The 22193-nt window shown below is 43.1% G+C and overlaps 1 protein-coding gene across 1 annotated transcript in view; it reads right to left on the bottom strand.

Moving 5' to 3' along the window:
• The window catches only part of lrp6 (low density lipoprotein receptor-related protein 6), a 135386-nt gene that overhangs the window by 51608 nt on the left and 61585 nt on the right, over positions 1-22193 (bottom strand). The window contains exons 6-7 of the mRNA XM_080754485.1: positions 19506-19902; positions 15347-15518 (exon numbers count right to left, since the gene is read on the bottom strand). Coding sequence (XP_080610611.1) covers positions 15347-15518; positions 19506-19902 — 569 coding nt within the window. The remainder of the gene's footprint in view (positions 1-15346; positions 15519-19505; positions 19903-22193) is intronic.

Below are 22193 nucleotides of genomic sequence, written 5' to 3'. Positions count from 1 at the left end.
TATATATATATATATATATATATATATATATATAAATATATATCCTTCGACGCGAGGCTAAAATGTCAAAATCAGACAAGACGATAGCATCCGGCTCTACAATTATGGACTTGTTTTTAGTTTTTTTTTACGTCATGCAAAGAGCCACCTGAGGACTGCACTGTAAACAGTATCGGCTCTGTTAGCAAAGCTCTCCATTGTTTCCCCCAACGGCACCAAGGCCAAACCCAGAGTCCCATTCCAACACCAAACCACAAAACCTTGCTAACAGCCCGTTCCCAGGGTGTTGGGACGGACAGACGGACGGACGGACGGGGCTCTAGTCTTTTAACCACTTACAACCCCAGCCGCATCAGGGGCATAAGCCAGAAATAGTTGATCTACAAGCTCACAACAGGAGCTATTGTTGGCGTTAAGAGACTTGGTATAGGCAGGGGGGTGGAGTCTATGGAAGTACAGAGTCAACTTAGGTCAAATTTACTACGTCTTTTAGAGCAGTGGTTCAAACGTTTTCATGTCAAGGACCCCCAAATTAATATGTATATTTGACCGCAGAGCCCCCATGTTTTGTACAAGTCAGGGACTGCCAGAAGAGAAGATTTGTGTTAAATATATAAATATATATATATATATATATATATATATATATATATATATATATATATATATATATTCAAAAGTGTCCAAACATTTTAGATATTGGTGTCTGGAGCTAAAGGTTTAGGGAACCACTGTGTTCTGTGTTGTTAACTATAACTCTGATTGAGTTTCCACATTGTTGTCTTGCGACCGCCATGGACGTGCGTGCGTGAGCGAGCGAGCGTGCGTGCACACGCCCAGAGCCCCAGCAACCTGGCAGCAACATTCTCAGTGGCGCTAATTAGAAGCAGCAGTCGGAGAGTACCGACAACGGCGCATATGGCCGCCACATTTCCTCTCTCTTTCTCTCATTCTCGCCGACGAAGAGCTAAATTTCTTGACGTCTTACTAAATGTTCCGCCATGTTGCACGGCAGCGGAGGTCACTCTACAACACCTCAAGGTAAAAACAAAAAAATACACTTCAGACGTCCCAGAACAAACCGATATGACTACTACTGCTCGGCCTAAGTTCCATGAACCCACCTAATTCCAACACACTTTGATAGTTTAGGACAGTGGTGGAAAAAGTACTCAAATGTTTTATTTGAGTAAAAGTACCAATACTGCAATATAGAAATACTCTGTTACAAGTAAGTCTGGAATTCAAAATGTACTTGAGTAAAAGAAAAAAAAAAGTATTGTTATCAAAATGTACTAAAGCACCAAAAGTACAAAATGAAAATGGCAGATCTACAAGCCCGCAATGCGACATTGTGAGCTTGTAGATCTGCTATTCTCAAACAGCCTTGCTATAAAATAGGGACAAAGTGCTTAAAGTCGCACTGCAACGGAAGTGCTCCACTTGCTCCACTTCTGTATGGTGACGCGTTTCCTCGAGAAACGAGCCAGGAAGGCGGGACATAGCGCTGGGAGGAATGTGATTTGACGGTCAAAAAGTAGGCGAAGACATTAATATGCAAAGAAGGTGGGCTGGCGATCGACTGCTTGAATGACCGACCTGGTTGATGCATATCAATGGTCAATCCATTGTGTGACCTGCTAAGTTGCCTAGTACGTGTGAGAAGTTCCTGTCTGGACCCTGAAGCAGTTGGAAACAGTGGCTGATGGGATTCATGAATTACATTAGGTGGCTGCGAGGTAAGTGCATAATTATGACAATCCTAACGTTTCCCCACATGCAAGTAAATATAGAATTTAAATCAGCGATTGCTCACGTGCCCGAGCACATGCATGCGACCGATCCACTTGCTAAAAAATCCTCAGCACACCCCAGAGTATATAGTCTATATACCTTTAGCAGCAGTAGTCTACGATATGGATCGGTAGCTTTTCAGCGGCCGTGTCACAATGAGAAAAAATTGTAACTGGGAGCGACTATTTTTCGAAGCAGCGCTCCCATAGACTGTAACGCTCCCATAGACTGTAACGAAGCAGCGCTCCCATAGACTGTAACGCTCCCATAGACTGTAACGAAGCAGCACTCCCATAGACTGTAACGCTCCCATAGACTGTAACGCTCCCATAGACTGTAACACTCCCATAGACTGTAACGCTCCCATAGACTGTAACGAAGCAGCGCTCCCATAGACTGTAACGCTCCCATAGACTGTAACGCTCCCATAGACTGTAACGAAGCAGCGCTCCCATAGACTGTAACGCTCCCATAGACTGTAACGAAGCAGCGCTCCCATAGACTGTAACGCTCCCATAGACTGTAACGCTCCCATAGACTGTAACGAAGCAGCGCTCCCATAGACTGTAACGCTCCCATAGACTGTAACGCTCCCATAGACTGTAACACTCCCATAGACTGAAACGAAGCAGCGCTCCCACAGACTGTAACGAAGCAGCGCTCCCATAGACTGTAAAGAAGCAGCACTCCCATAGACTGTAACAAAGCAGCGCTCCCATAGACTGTAACGCGGAAACAATTTGTGTTCATAGGAGATGAGGCGTCGGCTGCGGCTTGTGATTGGCTGAACCGGAGGTAGGCCAGCGCTCCGCTGGGTGTCGAGGACGAACGGGGAGGCTGGGGAAGGGGGGAGCCACGCGAACCAGCGCAGTGAACAGTGGCTCGCGGGGAGTAGTTGAAGTTGTTGAAGTTGATTGACGCAGGCACCTGTCAATCATTCTGACCTCATGAATTATTAAGTAGATCAACGTACGTCATCAGGCATGACGTTTTTGTTTAGGGGCTGTACTTAGGGCTGTGTGTTGTTATAATACACAAACACAGGAATGTTCCACTTTTTTGGCATCTAGTGTGGTATGGCATGGCCATATTATCAAAACAGATATGCTCTAAAAGTGTGAAAAACTAATTTTTCTTTCACTGCATCTTTAAAGTGTGTTTTGTAATATTATAATTTATATCTGTAATTAACTAGTAACTAAAGTTTTCAAAAAATTGCAGTGGAGTAAATGTACAGTATTTGGATCCGAGTAGATTGAAAATACTCCAGTATCAAGTACAAATACCTCAAAATTGTAAAGTACTTAGTTACTTTCCACCACTGGTTTAGGATGGCACAGGGTAGAAGACAGGGTTAAGCACATTTCAATGGGAATGGTATTTAACAGGGCTGTAACGATACATCTTAATAGCGATTCGATACATATCACGATACATGGTTGACGATACAATACATGGACGATATTGGTTAATTCATGGCGATACGATACGATTCGATTCAATGATTTAAAATCGATATAGCAACTATTTAGCAAAGCAATTAAATCTGTGTGAAAGGTGTGGATAGTGCAGGTTTTTAAGGGAAACATGTATTATTATGCATATAAATAAGTAAACACTGATAATCTGCCAAATACACGCACATTGTATATTGAAAACCTGCACCTTGAGAGATTACACACAGCTATCGATAGACCATGTAGCTACGTACTGTATATAGAAAGGAAAAGTAATTAAACCCCTCCTTTTAGTTTTTTCTTCTTAAAAATGCTAAATACAATGCACAAGTAGGTAGTATCGATACAATTGATTCTTTGCACTGCCGATTCGATACGATAAAAAATAAAACGATACGATTTGATTTTAGCTGTTTTCATTTCGATATACTTTGAAGTTAAAAACGATATTTTGATACAGTTACTATATCGTTATACCAACAGTGCCCTCAATCCCCTCATACCTGTCTAACTACTTCTCCAGAGTGAGCGACACCCACAGCAGCAGAGGGAGCGACCATTATCTGGTACCTCCCCGAATTTAGCACAAACATCTCTGCCCCGAGATCATCCATTAACCCATTTAGACCTGAGGCCGATTCTAAAAAAAAACACCTTCTAAATCCTGAAATAAGTTTTCTGAAAAAAAAAAAACTCAAATATATATATTCAAAATTTACAAACAAAATTATGTTGCTAATACAGTGGTTCTTGACCCCCACCCTGATGAGGAGTTGGAAGAGTTGAGGCATTACAGTTTGTTTAACACGGTTCTATTGTGAAAATACCAGATCTACTTGCTCACAACGCCTTGCAAAGCGAGCAAGTAGTTCTGGTATTTTCTAATAATGGAGCCTCTAATATTTGACAATTTGGCAATTTTGTTATTTTAGAGGTATTAAAAAAGTCCTTAAATAGTCACTTTAGAAATGTGCAGATACCCTCTATACACTTAAACTTTATGTTGGTTTGTTTACTGTTGAGTGAGAAAACAATGTTGCACATTAAAGGAGGACTTCACCACTTTTCAACCTATCTTCATATAATAGGTCCTCACTAATGTCATGATAAAATATCACAATTTTTTTCTACTCAGTTTGGGTCTCATAGGAGAGCTGTGTGTGGGTCAAATCCATCCACCAGTGACATCATCAATGGGAAATGCAAGCTAATAGAAACTGCAGGTTTTCTATTCCTGAAAAGTTGCAATGATGATGTCACCGGTGGAAGGATTTGACAGCTCTCCTATGAGACCCAGACTGAGTAGAAAATAATTGTGCTATTTTATCATGAACATTAGTGAGGACCTATTATATGAAGACAGGTTGAAAAGTGGTGATGTCAAAATAATTTGGGGACCCCCCTGGGGGATCCCGACCCACAGGTTGAGAACCACTGTGCTAATATATACTCCCAAAAGGGGTTCCCGGATTGAAAGGTATACAGTATAGTTAAGTATCCTCCTGGAACCCCACCCCCAACTTAAGGACCCCGCTTTGAGAACCAATGCTACATGCGACAATAAACTCCTTGAACAGCAGGCGAGCTCTACCCCGTAAAATGTGCTAATTGATCCATTAGAGTTACATTAACAGAGTGTGACTCTCTTTCATGGTCGTTTAATATGAAATGCCATCCAAGCTCACACAACGGGTACACTTCAATGGGTGCAGGATGAAAAAGTAAAGTTCAAAAATACAAAAGAAAATCACGCTGGGCATTTAGAAGACGTTCTTATCCAGAGTGACTTTACAATAAGCAGGGTGAACACTAGAACGCATGCAAGAGACACAGTGTAGATTGCAAACTTCTAATAAATACCTCAATCAATCAATCAATCAGTAGGCCTACCTCAGGAAACTAGGATACCAGGTAAACCAAGAACCTAGCATCCATTTAAATAATATATACTATTGAAATGGAGCCTGTTTAGGTCATAAACATTGTTCAATAAATACACAGTGGTAGCATTTATGATGTTGTGTGGATAATGTCTTTGTGTTTTCATTTAGTGGACACTCTTTATCCAGGGCGACTTCCAATAACTAATAATCTTTATGGGTGACGACTCGAGTAAAAGAATCCATTTTCTTTTCCTACATGTAAAAGAATGAATATATATATATATATATATATATATATATATATATATATTAAGGCTGGGACTTTAAAGCTGTACTGTGGAAGCTGCTCAACTAGTGGTCAGTAGTGGTATGTAGGGTTGGGGGCGGTAACCGCCGTACCGCCGTACCGCGGTAAACCGAGGCCTACCGCGGTGTCATGGTCCTTACCGCGGTCAAAAAAGACAAAAAATAGTATATTTTTTTTATTGAAAACAAGCGAGTTTTAAAACAGGGGAGAAGCGAGGACCGCATGCGCTCCATGCCGCTCTGCTCTGGGCCGTATACCACAGTTTGGAAGCCACATACAGTGTACGTCACTCGTGACTGTCCGAGTGGCTGCTGCCCTGCTGTGTGCAGGTCTGCAGCAGCAGCAGCGTCGTAGGGGAGTACGGAACAGAGTAAACTTTCTCTGTAATCCACGACACAAGTATGTTAATACATACCTTGTGTTGTGGCTGTTTATTTTTTTATTCATACGGATTACGAGCGGAGCGCGGGCCGCGTGGACTAAACCCGAAAATGAAACTATTTTACTTTTTCAACCGCGACGCGCGATGAGCCCCGTCGGCGATTTTATAACCTTTTCTGTCAAGTCTTGTAACTAAAACCTGTATCAGCACTCAATCACTGCGTTTTGAGACGTGAGTTTACCATAGAGTTATGGAGTTTACAGAATCACTGTAGCCTACACGATCCTGACTACCCGTCTCTCTCTTCTGGTTTGTTCACACACAGTAGCGTCAGTTCAGAAAAAGCTAAGGTATGGCAACATGACTGGTGTTGCCATACCTTAGCAACAGGCATGATATATTTATTTTAAGAAGTACATATAATATATAATTATATATACCTATAATATAATTATAATACCTTGTTAAAGTGACCATTTTGTTACATTTTGCATTTGTAGTTATTTTACTGTAATTTACCAACATAATAACCAGTACAGATAGACAAAGAGACATTTATGGATTTACATTTAGAACTAACTTTTATCTTCCCCCCCCTGGACCCAGGCCTGTAAGGCAGCTGCATATCCCTGCCATACCCAATTGACGCCCCTGTTCACACACAGCTGTGTGAAAAGTACGGAGCCTATGTTACTATGGTAACCCGACAGGGCACAGATCTAAAACACGTCGCATCCGCGACGCGTATCTGATATACTCTATGGTTCTGAGCTTGTAGATCTGCTCCTTTTAAAGCCAGACCCGCTGTGCTGTACGGAGAAGTATAACTCGGGCAGTCAGGCTGTGGAGAGGCGACTTTTGGGAAGATGATTGCAATATTTTGGCTTATCGCCGAACCTTAATTAATAGATACGGGGGTGCGGTAATTACCGCAGTACCGGCGGTAAATGGGAAGACGGTAATCGCGGTAACAAAATGTCGATACCGCCCCAGGCCTAGTGGTATGCCCATATAGGAACATCAGAATACGTAACCATGGCATTTTTTGTTGACTCATGTGGCGTACGTGATCTCAGAGCCTTTTATGATGTGATGTCACAATGAGTCAGCGCTTGCGCCAATTTCCTCCGGAACAGCTTGATGTCAACAATCAGCCCCGCATAAGGAGATTCCGAACGTTTCGCGCCGGTTCGGGAAAACCGCGCGTCGGGTCGGGTCGAGGCCCGGCACTGCACTCCGCGCCGCGGCGGGGAACGCGCGTGCCGAATCTGAAGCCGGTGGGACGAACGGTTCTCGGGATACGCGGATTACAGACAGACAGACAGACAGACAGACACGCAGAGACTTCTCGCATTTATAGATAGATGTTTTATAAAAAAAGTTACATAGTATAACTTTAACTGATTAATTGCGATTAATTAATTACAGAAAATTAACACGATTAAAAAAATTAACGCATTTTAATCGCACTTAGTTTTTGCACCACAGAACCTTCAGTTTCGGGCATACCGATCATAGCGATGCACCAACCAAGAAGAGACAACAAACGCAAAGGGAGAAGTAGCCGATCAGAGCGCTTTGCTTGGCCTACTGGCCCAGTGGATGCGAAATTTAGATTTAAAAAACTCACTTGTTGATTCACTCGTACAACAAAATGTGTTTTACTTGGAAAAAAATGCTTCTCAGGTCAAATATCGATGTGCGATTAAAATGCGATTAATTGCGATTAATTAATCACAGAGCCAGTAATTAATTAGATTAAAATTTTTAATCGCATCCCAGCCCTAATATATATATATATATATATATATATATATATATATATATATATATATGAAAATTGATTGTTTTACTCCAGTCGTCACCCTTAAAAATTGGTCTGTGACCCACAAATGGGTCTCGACCCACTGTTTGGGAAACAGCGATCTAAATGATATTTTGACCTTTACATGAGACGGTGGTCCAGGCTGGGGGGCGAGTCTACGGGCTAAGGTGGAGTCTTCAGATTATGACAACAGCTGACTAAGTAGTCTAAAACCAGTTGGTTCCCAAACCTTTTAGCGCCAAGAGCCAAAAAGAGAAATTAGATGTTTGCCCAGGGACCCAAACCAGTGAAAAGCAGCAGATCTACAAGCTCAGCTTTATTTATTTATTTATAGAAAAGTTTATTTCATTTTTACATCAACATTTTAGGACGGCACTGAAAATAGCCAAAGAATAGCCAATCTATGAGCTCAGTAAGCAATCAGGTATAGCTCTAACCAAGCCTAACCTCTAAATAACTGTATGCCTTAAAGGAATAGTTCACCCAAAATAACTCATTTCCTATCAATTACTCACCACATGAAGCATTGAATTCATGGATATTGTTAAGTTTTTGTCGCATTCTGAGCCAATAACTGATGATAACAATAAAGTCCGGTAGTAGACACAAAGGTGACTCCTTGTGTCTACGACCAGATACATGATCCCTTTAACTCCATAAATCTTTTTAACCCATTTAGAACAGGTACACATTATTGTGTATCATTACGTGTATCATTATGACCCGATTCTATAAGTGTCTTTTGAATCCTTCTAAGGTTATTTGAAAAACCTATGTTTCTATGTCAGCAATCTGGCCAGCCATCGTCAAAGTAAAGGTCCTTTTCACTTAACTGGAGCTCAGTTAGTCTGTTCTTGAGAGACTACTATGTCAGTGGTTCTCAAAACTTTTCATGTGAAGGACCCCCAAAATTATATGTATTTGGCCACGGACCCACATCTCAAAATATCTAGTTCCAGGGACCCCCAGAAGCAACATTTTAGTTACAAACGTTTGCTTTAAAAACACAGATATTCAAAGATTTGCACACATTTTCACAACCTTTTCAAAAATAGCAGATATACAAGCTCGCAGCGCAGCACCGAGTGCTGTGAGCTTGTATATCTGCTATTTTTCAATAGTTAAAGCATTAAATAATTCTAGGCCTAACGAAAAACAAACAAAAAAATCTCTTGTGAGGACCAGGAAAGTGGTCATAACAATGGTCATTTGTCAAATTCTACTATACTTGTGAGGACAGTTGGCCCTCATAACTATGGCAATACAAGTACACACACACACACACACACACACACACACACACACACACACACACACACACACACACACACACACACACACACACACACACACACACACACACACACACACACACACACACACACACACACACACACACACACACACACACACACACACACACACACACACACACACACAGAGAGAGAGAGTACAGAATCGTCGCTGTCGAGCAGAAACCTCGTATCTCCAAGTCTCAAATTTGTACGTTCTTTCGTAAAGTAAAGCACTGCTTCATCATACAAGGCCGTCGCACAAAAGTAGTGAAAACAGCAGATCTACAAGCACACAACGCCTCGCGGTGTGTGCTTGTAGATCGGCTGTTTTCACTAGTTTAAACCATTTTTAAAATGATAAATGGAAATCGAACGGTTTTGGACATACAGGGTTTCCACCCGACAACGACGATATATATAAATATAAAATGAAGTTTCCATCCTCAGTGAGATGGCCTCAGCCAGAAGGTCTGCTCGGGGTTGGGAGTAGTGACCGCAGTGCGGTGTGGCTTTCACATTCTGGGTCTATTCTAAACAGAGCAGACCGCAGTGCAGAGTGGAGGCCACAATCGGAACCAGATGTGGGCTCCCCGCCGCAAAAACCCAGTTCTGCTCAGAAAGCCCGAGCGAACAAACCCAGCCTGCCCTCTGTGCCTCACCTCACCTCCCCCCCCCCCCCAACCCCCACCTACCCCCACCGCGTACTAGGGATGGTACCGTAGTCGTTATTATCGTTTATCGTGGAGATTCGTGGGAAATTATCCTCGGTCGTGCACTGGGATCAATTCACCTTTTATTTGCTGAGCTGCATATCCATATAAAATGTAAACCCTCTATAATTTATTGGTAAAACAGACCTGTAAATAACGTACTTGATACAGTCTTTTTGCACGCTCTCTTGCCAAAATATTGCGGAACTACAAGGGGTTCTGAGCTTGTAGGTCGACAATGTTCCGGCCCAGGATAATGGATGTTGAGCATATTTTGATTATCGAGATAATATCGTAAATCGCAAATTTCTTTGGTCACAATAATCGTGACATTATTTTTCATAATGGTCCCATCCTACCCCCACTGTACCCTCCAACCCACCACCTGCTGAAGCATCCTCACGCCTTCTATAGCAGTGGACCCCCAGGGGGGTCCTCAAATTATTTTGGGGGTCCCCAGATTATTAACTTAATGTGAACCATTGTTTTCTCACTCAACAGTAAACAAACCAACACCATGTTTAAGTGTATGGAGGATATCTGCACATTTCTAAAGTGGCAATTTAAGGATTTTTTAATACCTCTAAAAATGACAAATTAAATTAAATATTGGCCAAATCGTCAAATATTAGAGGCAGAAATTTTGAAAAAATGCTCATAACGCCTCGCAACGCATGTAGATCTGCTATTTTCACAATAGAACCGTGTTATACAAGATGTAATGTCTCAACTCTTAGTGCTCGTCAGGGTGGAGGGGTCCCCAGTTAGAATATGATGATTATTTTGGGGGTCCTTTGCCTGAAAAGGTTGAGGACCATAGCAGTGGGTTCCCAAACATCGGGTCGGGGGGACTTACTTCTATGGGTCATCACGAGTGAATAATATCAAATTCTTTTCCTCCTACAGTTTTCGAAAGTCATTTCCAAAGAGATGCACAAGGAGGAGCAGATCCAGTGAAAGTGAAGAGGCCCGCGGACGGGGTGCCTGGCGGCGCGTCGCTCCCCCCCTCCCTCCCAGTGCATGTTAACATCTGTAGAGAATCCCCCTGGTCAAACGCGGGGCCCTAAGTTTGTCCCGGGCTGACCTGTCAACACCCCTTAAGCCTCAAATACCGGGAACGCGCCTGAGTCGCGTTCGATTTTTAACCACTTTAACCATTATTTTATGCTTTAACTATTGAAAAATAGCAGATATACAAGCTCACAGCGCGGCACCGAGTGCCGCACTGCGAGCTTGTAGATCTGCTATTTTTTGAAAAAATCGTGAAAATTTTGTGCAAGTCTTTGAATATCTTTGACCCGACTTCAAAATCCTTCCTCTAAATCAGTGGTTCTCAAACTTTTTCATGTCATGGACCTCCAAAACGACAGGTCTTTGGCCGCGGACCCCCCCCCCCCCCCATCTCAAAATATATGTTGTTCCAGGGACCCCCCCCCCCCCCCCCCGGAAGCAAATATTTGAGTTACAAATGTTCGCTTTTAAATAGATATACAGTATTCAAAGACTTGCAGAAAAAAAATCTTGATTTAAATAACAGATCTATATCTGCTATTTTTCAATAGTTAAAGCATTCAATAATTCTAGGCCTAAATGGGTTAAAGTGCCGACATTTAACGATCGCCGTATTTTTGCCGAGAAGTGAGGGGGGTGTGTGGGGGGGCTTTGATGTGGCAAGCAGCGCAGCACGGAGGAAGTGGTGCCTCGCCGAGAGGGGGGGGGGGGGGGGGGGGGGGGAGTGGCCGACCGGGCTGGGACCCCCTGTACATGACCGCACAGGGGGGACGCAAGCTGTTTGGGTTGGCAAATTGTCGAAGCTAATGAGGGAGTCGAGGGGACGAGGGGGGATTCTTGACAGAAATCCACACTTACTGTGCGAGATCGAGATCTGGGATTTATTTTTCCTGCGAGTCTGTCTTCTATTCAACAGTTTCCGCGACGAAAAGCTCAGATTCTACAAAGTCAAAATAAAGTCCAGTTCTGATGCACAGAACTCTACGGCTGATAGGGCTGTCACAGTTATTACATAATCGTCGGCTCGCAATTATTTGAGGTAATCGGAATTGTTTTGCATAATCGTCATAATCGTTTCCATGGTGAAAACGTTTCATATATTTTCGAACATTTTCAAAAACAGTGGAAATAGCACAACTACGAGCTCACAACGTGTCGCGATGTCAGTAATTTCTTTGTATATTTAGGTTATGTGTCATATCTGCAATGTGCAACTTCAAAGCCTACAACCAAACAGAAATGTAATTGTCAACGACAAAGACACAATTAAAATCGTTAATCGCAATTATTTGAGTGATAATTAATCGTCATGTCAGATGTCATAATTGTGACAGCCCTTAACGGCTGATCACAATGTTATAGGAGGAGGGGGTGGGGGGGGGGGGGGGGGGGGGGGGGGGGGGGGGGGGGGGGTCATAAGAAAGAAATCAAAACACAGGTTTATATCAAGACCAAAATAAACCCCTGAATCAAACAGGACATCCTAATTTGGTGTTTGTGAGGATACAGGAGTGCATTTAAGCTATTCAGGCCTAGAATTATTTTGGTGCTTTAACTATTGAAAAGTAGATATACAAGCTCACAGCGCGGCACCGAGTGCCGTGTCTGTGAGCTTGTAGATCTGCTATTTTTTTTGCAAGTCTTTGAATATATCTATTTAAAAGAGAACATTTGTAACTCAAATATTTGCTTCTGGGGGGTCCCTGGAACAACATATTTTGAGATGGGGGTCCGCGGCCAAATAAATGTAATAGTGCGGGTCCTTGACATGAAAAAGTTTGAGAACCACTGATTTAGAGGAAGGATTTAGAAGTCGGGATCAAAGATCGGGTCAAAGATATTCAAAGACTTGCACAAATTTTCATGTTTTTTTTTTTCAAAAATAGCGGATCTACAAGCTCGCAGCGCGGCACTCGGTGACGCGCTGTGAGCTTGTATATCTGCTATTTGTCAATGGTTAACTTTTTCGCCGCCGTTGACGGTGAGGATTGTCATTGAAAGGGTTAATACCATGGCGCCGTTGACGGTGAGGACTGTGAATCTTACTGTATATACAGTAAAGATATTATTACTTACTTAATGTCGCTCCGGTCCCGCTCGCATCGGTAATGTCGGCGATTTGTTTACAACGCACGTTGGGCGTGCACGCGAAGTGAAGCTCCTCAATGTTAAGTCAATGGCGAGGCCCATAAAGAAACTTCATTTAAACAAAATAGCCATTTTGAGACATTTTGCAGCAGATCTAAATGTAAACAAGGCAAAAGGCAGGGCGCAGCCATCTTCATCTTCTTGTCGCACACTGTCATGTGACTAGATGACGTAATCGTTGCCGTCAAGTGATAATCCAAAAAAACAAAAACAACCCCCTTCCGGCCCTTCAAAATAATAGCGGCGGCCGACGGAGGAAACGACGTGGCGCCGAGGCACCAAGCAACCTTCAGATTAAGAGGCAGCAGATGTGTTAAAGCATAAAATAACGGTTGAAGTGGTTCAAATCTAACGCGACTCGGGCGCGTTCCAGGTCTTTGAAGGTTAAAGAGGCCTTGTCGTGCTCAGACTGCGAGTCAGTTTTTTGGTTCTCGTTCCGCCACAGGAAGGACGGGACTTCATTGGGAGCACGTTTGGTCTCGGGGGGCAGAGCGTAGCGTGGCGTGGGGTGGGATGGGCAGAGGCTTGGCTGCGACCACGGAGGGTCTGTTGGTTGATGATGATGCCAGAGGCTCCCTGGCGAGCGCCGCCTGCCACCACCATCGGCGGCGCCCGACTGAGGAGCAGCTAAAAGCTGTCCGCCCGCCACTACGCAGGCGGGGGGTCCGCATGCTGCAGACGGACCGATAAAAGCCCCCTCTCGCTCCGGACCCCCTGCGGCGTCAGCCTCCCATTATCCGTCAGGATTACCAGCACGATTGGCTCTGCTTCCCCCCCCCCCCCCCCCCCCCCTCGGCGGTTTCAACGCCAACTTCTTTTTTTTTTGGGGTGTGCCAAGCACAGAGTCTTGGCACACACACTTGCACGAAACGAAGAGCGTATTGCAAGAGCTGTGGAGAGGAGAGGAGAGAAGAGGAGAGGAGAGGAGAGGAGAGGGGAGATTTCGTCGACTAAAACTATGACGAAAAATGTTTGTCGACTGCGTTTTTTTCACTGACGAAAACTAAATAAAAACTAAGCTGTGATGAGAAAAAACGAAGGCAAATTATATTGGCAATTTTGTCAACAAAATAAAAACTAGACTAAAACGCTAGGGAGGGACTACAAGCAACGCGTTGCTTGCAGATCTGATATTTTCGTCACACAACCAAGTGTAAAATCAGTCATTACGATGCCATCAAGGCCTGTCAACATACATTTCAGTTGACAAAATCAACTGTAGATTTATCCGGCTAAAAGCTTATGATATTTAGTCGACTAAAATTAGACTAAAAAAAATAAATCAGATGACTAAATTATGACTAAAACTACATGACATTTCATTCAAAAGACTATGACTAAAACTAAGTCAAAATTTGCTGTCAAAAACAACACTGGAGGGGGGGGGAGAAGAGAAGAGAAAAAAGAAAGGAGAGGAGAGGAGAAGAGAGGAGGGGAGAGAGAAGATCTGCTGGTGCTGCTACATGGCAGCTCCAGTCTGTGACGTTCCAGACGTCCCGTTTTCTTTTTTTAAGAACAGGTACACATTATTGTGTATTATTATTTAATACTTTAACTATTGAAAAATAGCAGATATACAGTGCCGCGCTGCGAGCTTGTAGATCTGCTATTTTTTTTAAATCTTGAAAATTAGAATTTTGACCCTATTCTATTAGTGTCTTTTGAATCCTTCTAAGATTTTTTGAAAAAACCTATGTTTCTATGTCAGCAATCTGGCCAGCCATCGTCAAAGAAAAGGTCCTTCACTTCACTTAACTGGAGCTCAGTTGGTCGGTTCTTGAGAGACTACTATGTCAGTGGTTCTCAAATATTTTCATTTTTTTTGGCCACGGACCCCCATCTCAAAATATTTAGTTCCAGGGACCACCCAGAAGCAAAATTTGAGTTACAAACGTTCGCTTTGAAAATACATATATTCAAAGATTTGCACACATTTTCACGACTTTTTTCAGTGCCGCGCTGCGAGCTTGTAGATCTGCTATTTTTCACTGGTTAAAGCATTCAATAATTCTATGGGTTATTAAGTGACAGCAGATACAGGATGTGTTCGCTGACCTAACCCCCCCCAGGCCCACTGTGGGGGGTCTTGTTGTACACTGAAGGGTCCCGGTGAGAGACAAGGCAGACACTCAGCACGACTGTGGCTTTGAACAGGCAGAGAGGTTAACAGCTATCACACTGTTCAGCCATCAGTGCTGGAGGAGGAACCGCTCACATTTCTTTTTAGAGGGGACCACATGAACCCCCAGCCTCCCTATTCTGTGGGCCAACATTCTGCAAAGACAGACAGTCCATCTGTTAATAGTTTGTAGATTGGCTGTTTTTCGGTGGAGAGATTTGGTCTAGTAGAAGGAGGAAAAAGGAGCTTAGTACAGGCCCCTGGGGGACTCAACCGAGTATAGTGATAGTTGTACTACAGACAGGTGCTTTCTTAAACCAATGTCTTTATAAAGACTTTTTTTTTACTCTCTCTCTTCCCAGTCCCTCGACAACAGCCTATGGAAAAGAACAATGCATGCACCACCAAAACCAACCTCAATCTTGTCGGTCTTGGCGTCTCCCCAGTACATCTTGTGTTCGTCGTAGTCCAGCGCCAGACCGTTGGGCCAGCCCAGCGACGTGTTGACCATGACCAGGCGCTCCGTGCCGTCCAGATCGGCGCGCTCGATCTTGGGCACCTCGCCCCAGTCGGTCCAGTACATGTACCTGGTGATGGGATCGATGAGAGAGAAGACAAGACAAGACAAGACAAGACAAGACACAAGGCCCATTATTGCCCAAAACTATTGCTCTCGATCATGGAGATACACAGTCACACGAATGTATGCATACCATGAGAAATGTTGCAGCTTGTCAGTCAGTCAGTCAGTACATTTTTACAGTCTATGGTTCTATGGGTTTGTCGCTCTGACATCATGCTCTGATGTCACTGTGATGTCAGGGGAACCACTCTTAACAGAATGGGTTTGCCGCTCTGACATCACGCTCTGGCTTGATGTCCCTTTTATGCCCATATACAGATCCTTCTCGAAAAATTAGAATATTGTGTGAAAAAGCATTGCAGATGCCATAGCACCCCAAATCATAACCGACTTCGGAAACTTCCCACTGGACTTCAAGCAACTCTGACTTCAGAAGGTTGACATTTCTCTATTATAAATCCTTGTTTTGAGTGGTCTCGTGTAATATTGTAATATTTGAAATATGGACTTTTGATATTCATAAGCTGTATGCCATAAAAATTCAAAATTGTAACAAAGAAAGGTTTGGAATAATTCACTGAATGTACAATGTATCTAGAATATATGAAAGTTTCAAGAAATATATGAAAGTTTCAAGACAATTTACTTTTACACAACATTCAAATTTTTCGAGAAGGATCTGTATTTTTTTTTTTGTAAAGATATTTTTATTTAGACAAATGTCACAAGTTTTTCAAATTTACAACATAACAAAGACAAGACAGGAACAACAAGTACAATAAAACAAAACAAAAGATAACAAATAACCCACCCACCCAAACACACCCCAGGTAAGGTATAGGTTCCCCCCTAAGTTGTATAGTTAACAGTATAATACATTATAAGGATCTGTATTTTATGTCCACTAGCCCTTACCCGTTCAAAGATATGAGCTCCAAAATGATGTGCAGTGTGTGGGTTATGGGATGTGCACTGTGCATACAGTATATGAGGGATGGAAAGTAACTTTAACTGGTGCTTGCATGATAATATGTAGGAGCATAAATGTAAGAAATACCCGTTTCGTTTAATGGCTACAGAGATACATCCCCCCCGCCTGCATACACACCCGCCTGCACGCACACACACACAGAGCTGGTTAAACATGTTGCCTCATGCTAGATGCAGAATAGATGTGCCTCATGCTAGATGCAGAATAGATAGTAGATACACCATAAAAATGCTAATATACAGCATATGATTTGTGAAAGTGACAAACGGGCTTCACAGTTATGTCAGGTGTGTTCATATGCTAATGGTGATGCGATTTCAGATCAATTGCTCCAGCCACTGATGAGAAACGCTGTTTCAGACAGACACTCAGACAGACAGACAGACATTCGGAAAATTATATGTTTGATATATAGTCGACAATGTGATGTCAACACATGCCCATAAGGGCATTCCCAGATCACACTTGCAAATGAATTAGGTCCTTGTCCGTTTTATGCCCATATATGGATATCTCTGTCCCGATGTCAACAATATCATAGCAACCATATGAGAGAGAAAAGGCGAGAGAGAGAGAGAGAGAGAGAGAGAGAGAGAGAGAGAGAGAGAGAGAGCAAGCATAATGAGAATGTGAAGAGGAGACGATATGAGAGAGAGAGAGAAGGCTAGACACACAGAGAGAGAGAGAGAGAGAGAGAGAGAGAGAGAGAGAGAGAGAGAGAGAGAGAGAGAGAGAGAGAGAGAGAGAGAGAGAGAGAGAGAGAGAGAGCGCGCATATGAGAATGTGTGAGGAGGAGACTTGGTGAACAGATGTCACTTTTTGTGAGTCATCCAGTGAAGAGCTGGAGCCGGGCCACATGGCCGTGAACCCTGCCGCTGCCAAGAAGAGGGCAGCGCCACCAGCCCAGAGAGTGTGTGTGTGTGTGTGTGTGTGTGTGTGTGTGTGTGTGTGTGTGTGTGTGTGTGTGTGTGTGTGTGTGTGTGACAAAGATGATGTCACCGTGCATCCCAGATCCCACAGCTCAAAGCCGGGATGCCCTGGCTCCATAAAGCTGAGTCATGACGCGACCGTTGCTTTCCCAACGGATCGCTGTGACTTGGCGACGGCCCCTAGATAGTCGCTGCGTCACATTCCAGGCGGATAGCACTGCCCGGGGATGGGGGGTAATTTAATTTTTTTCTGTCCCATTCGAGACGTAACTCGAACGCCGCTGAATCGCCTGTGGCTCGCTCAGAAGTGCCTCTCGTGGCTCAAGTCCGCTTCAAGAAGGTGTGCCTGTCGTAACATTTCTTTCCTAACTTAATATTAGGGGCTGTGACCGGGTGATTGGGGGGAGAGCAGATAAATACCGTCAATAAAAGGTATTTATCTATGCATCCATCTACCAACAATGCCCCAAAACTGCTCCACTAGCCTTAAGTTAGCACCCACACCACCACACCAATATATACCCCACAACTGGTCCAATTGTCATGATATCACATGCAGGTGATCCACCACCAGCCAAAAGTCTAAAAGGTTCAAGAAGGTACAGGATGAAATCACAACCTAGCTGATGATTTGCTGATGTTGGAGATAAAGAAAGAAAAAAAAAAAAGAGAAAATGAAATGGTAAGTAAGTAAATATGCCTTGCTGCCATATAGGGCATGAGCTTATCTCCTGTTTCTTTTGCGTGAGGCAGCTTGATGTTTCTCAATCGTTTTTTTGGCTTGAGTACCCCCTTTCCCTGATTTCTGAATCCAAGTACCCCCTTAAACCAACAACAACATTTTGCTCATAAAACAGCAATTAAAATAAATAATGGTAGGCTATATGATGCTATGATAAACTGCCCATTTTAAGAATATAAAATCACAAGTAAGAGAAATGTAGTGAAAGAGTTTCAAACAGTGTTTCCTGAGCACTGAGCAGATGTATTCTCAACACTGTGGACAAAACACTTTCAGTCCAGTTTTCATGTCAATAACTTTAAAACATTCAAACAACTTTTAAGCACATCCCAGGTACCTGGTACCAAGTAATTTGGGTAAGCAACTATCAGGCTCACACCAAGTTTCTCCGTGTGTCATCATTAAACATAACAGTAAATGGTTTTCAATTCTTTAACTATGAATAATATTATCATGATTTTTAATTACAGGTATATATTTCTTTTTTGGGGGCATTTCTCACGTACCCCCAGGCCCCAGCAGTACCTCCGCGTACCCCCATTTTAGAAACACTGCACTAGAACAATCCCTTGGACATGACGCTAGTACAGTATGTCACAGGGACTTAACCCCAATCCAACCCTTGATGCTGAGTGCCAAGCACTCTAACCACAAGGCCACTGAACAAAATGAAATGCTGTTTTTGAAAGTTGGTTTTGGGAAACAGTGCACAAACACACACAAACACTAGGGATGGGACAATGCGCGATATTATCGTTTATCGTGATAAAAAACAATAATCGTATGGTGGAGATTTAAATGTATTGTGATATCGTCCTCCGTCATGCACTTGGATCAATTCAGCTTTTATTTGCAGAGTTGAATATCCGGTACCACTTAAACCCTCTATAATTGGTAAATGATACTTTTACTTTTTTTATAATATACGTACTTGTTACTTTTTTTTATAATATACGTACTTGATACAGTCTATTTTTAAATTTTTATCAAATGTCTTTGCCCAAAAAATAGCCGCAATCGCAACGCGAGGCGTTGTGAGCTTGTAGATATGCTATTTTTTGGCAAATGTTCCACCCCAGGATAATGGATTTTGACTATCGCGATAATATCGTAAATCACGATTTATTTTGTCTCAATAATCGTGATATGAAATTTTCATATCGTCCCATCCCCCACACACACACACACACACACACACACACACACACACACACACACACACACACACACACACACACACACAACACACACACACACACACACACACACACCACACACACACACACACACACACACACACACACACAGAAGAACCCCAAGGTAGCTCACCCTGCGACGGGGTCCAGGACGATGGCGCGGGGCTCGTCCAGGTCCTCCGAGATGAGGATCTTGCGCATGGTGCCGTTGAGGCGGGTCACCTCGATGCGGTCCGTGCCCGTGTCCGTCCAGTACAGGTTGCGGGCGATCCAGTCCACGGCGATGCCGTCCGGGTGGTTGACCTGCGAGGTGACCACCAGCTGGGCCTCGCTGCCGTCCAGCCGCGAGCGGCGGATGGCCTTGACCTCGTCGTCCGTCCAGTAGACGTGGCCGTCCACCGGGTCGTAGTCGATGGCGATGGCGTGGCGGATGTCGTCCGCCTGCAGGATGATGTCCGTGAAGTCAGGCGTGTCCAGCGAGATGCGCCGCAGGTCGGTCCGCCGGGCCAGCAGCAGGATCTGGGTGGCGCCTGGAGGGGTGGCAGAGAGAGAGAGAGAGAGAGTAGTTTGATTGATTTACTGATGGAATATTTTATCAGGCCTAGAATTATTGAATGCTTTAACCAGTGAAAAATAGCAGATACAAGCTCACAGCGCGGCACCGAGTTCCGCGCTGCAAGCTTGTAGATCTGCTATTTTTGAAAAAGTCGTGAAAATGTATATATATAATGTATTTTCAAAGCGAACGTTTGTAACTCAAATTTTGCTTCTGAGTGGTCCCTGGAACTAAATATTTTGAGATGGGTGTCTGTGGCCAAATAAATATAATTTTGGGGGTCCTTCACATGAAAAGGTTTGAGAACCACTGACATAGTAGTCTCTCAAGAACAGAACTGAGCTCCAGTTAAGTGAAAAGGAGCTTTTCTTTGATGATGGCTAACCAGGTTTGCTGACATAGAAACATAGGTTTTAAAAAAAATCTTAGAAGGATTCAAAAGACACTTATAGAATCGGGTAAAAATTTTAATTTTCACAATTTTCACAAAGCGTGGCACCGCGCTGTGAGCTTGTATATCTGCTATTTTTCAATAGTTAAAGCATAAGATTGTTAACACGCAGTGGTTCTCAAACTGTTTCATGTCAGACAAGGACCCCCACATTTATATACATTTGTCCCTGTCCCCCACACCTGAAAATGTTTTGTGCCAGGGACCCCCAGAAGAGAGGATGCTACTACGGTAGGGTGACCAGCCGTCCCGGTTTGGCCGGGACAGTCCTGTTGTCAAGCTGTCCCGACAAATATCTCTGAAACACTAATATGTCCCGGTTTTCAACATTCACTACAAAATTGTCTCGGTTTTCGCCAGAATTAAAATAATAGTAGCTGTTTTCAGTGGTTGCATAGACATTTATCATGTTTTTTTCATGAAAACATGTTCACCTAACCAATCAGAAAACATGAACAATGAATTCATTGCGTGTCTGAATTCAACACTGAGGCCGTTTGTCAATCACTCACTGCCTGTATGCAACCTTGTGTGTATTTGCGCGTGCACAAACGTTATAGAATGGGCGCACGCGTGCGCGGTACCGTGCACATTGCTTTTAGGGTCCCTGTTTAGGCAACAGTGGTTCACGTCCTGGTTTGAGTGGCTGAAAATATGGCAAAAAAAAGATGTTCAAAGGTACTGTATATGTTCTACTAAGCCTGGTTGAATTTTAGGCAAGTTCTGGGTTTGGGTACCAGAGTAGACATCTTTAATGGGTTCTGGTAAGGCATGCTGGTGGCTGCATAGTAGAATGCATCCCCCCCCCCCCCCCCTCCTTGACAGAGCCCAAGTTTAGGGGAACGAGGTCAGACGAGCTTATTTTAGAATTGTTTATTTCGATCCTCATCAACAGTATCACAAAACATACACACTGTAATCCAACATTTCTTTCTGGTTGATCGAAAAGGTATAGGCTGAAGCTCAAAGCTTATTTATGCCTATCCTTTATACAAGTCGGTTTAGCATATATCACTTACAAAGTTCATAGTGAATGAATGAACACTCAACATATTCCGTATTTACTTTCAAGACTCCATACATTGTTCGTAATGAACGAATACTCAAACATATTCAATATTTACATTCAAGACTTTTACACACAAGCACACATGCAGAAACCTATATGTTATATACTGTACACACATTCAAATATACAAACTCTACACTACCACATCATACTCAGGGTTAGCATCACCTCCTCCTGACTGAGCACTTGTGCCATCCGTGCTACGAGCTTGTAGATCTGCTATTTTTGAAAATGTGATAAAATGTGTTAAAATCTTGAATACATACATTTTTTAAAAGCAAACATTGTTAAACTCCAATCTTTGCTTCTGGGGGGTCAACGGAACAACATATTTTGAACTGATGGTTGGCGGCCAAATACATGTAATTCTGTTGGTCCTTGACATGAAAAGGTTTGAGCACCGCCGATACAGAAACACACGTTTTTTCAGAAAACTGTTCGGATCGCGCCCGAGTCGCGTAACATTTTAACCACTTTAACCACTATTTTATGCTTTAACCATTGAAAAATAGCAGATATACAAGCTTGGATATCTGCTATTTTTGAGTCTTTGAATATCTTTGACCCGATCTTTGACCCGACTTCTAAATCCTTCCTCGAAATCAGCTGTTCTCAAACTTTTTCCATGTCAAGGACCCCCAAAATTGCAGGTATTTGGCCGTGGACCCCCCCCCCCCCCCCATCTCAAAATATGTTGTTCCAGGGACCACCCAGAAGCAAATATTTGAGTTACAAATGTTCGCTT

The sequence above is a fragment of the Nannobrachium achirus genome, assembly GCF_963921795.1.
Source record: "Nannobrachium achirus genome assembly, chromosome: 23".
NCBI lineage: Eukaryota > Metazoa > Chordata > Actinopteri > Myctophiformes > Myctophidae > Nannobrachium > Nannobrachium achirus.
This window is presented reverse-complemented; position numbering and strand designations above follow the sequence as displayed.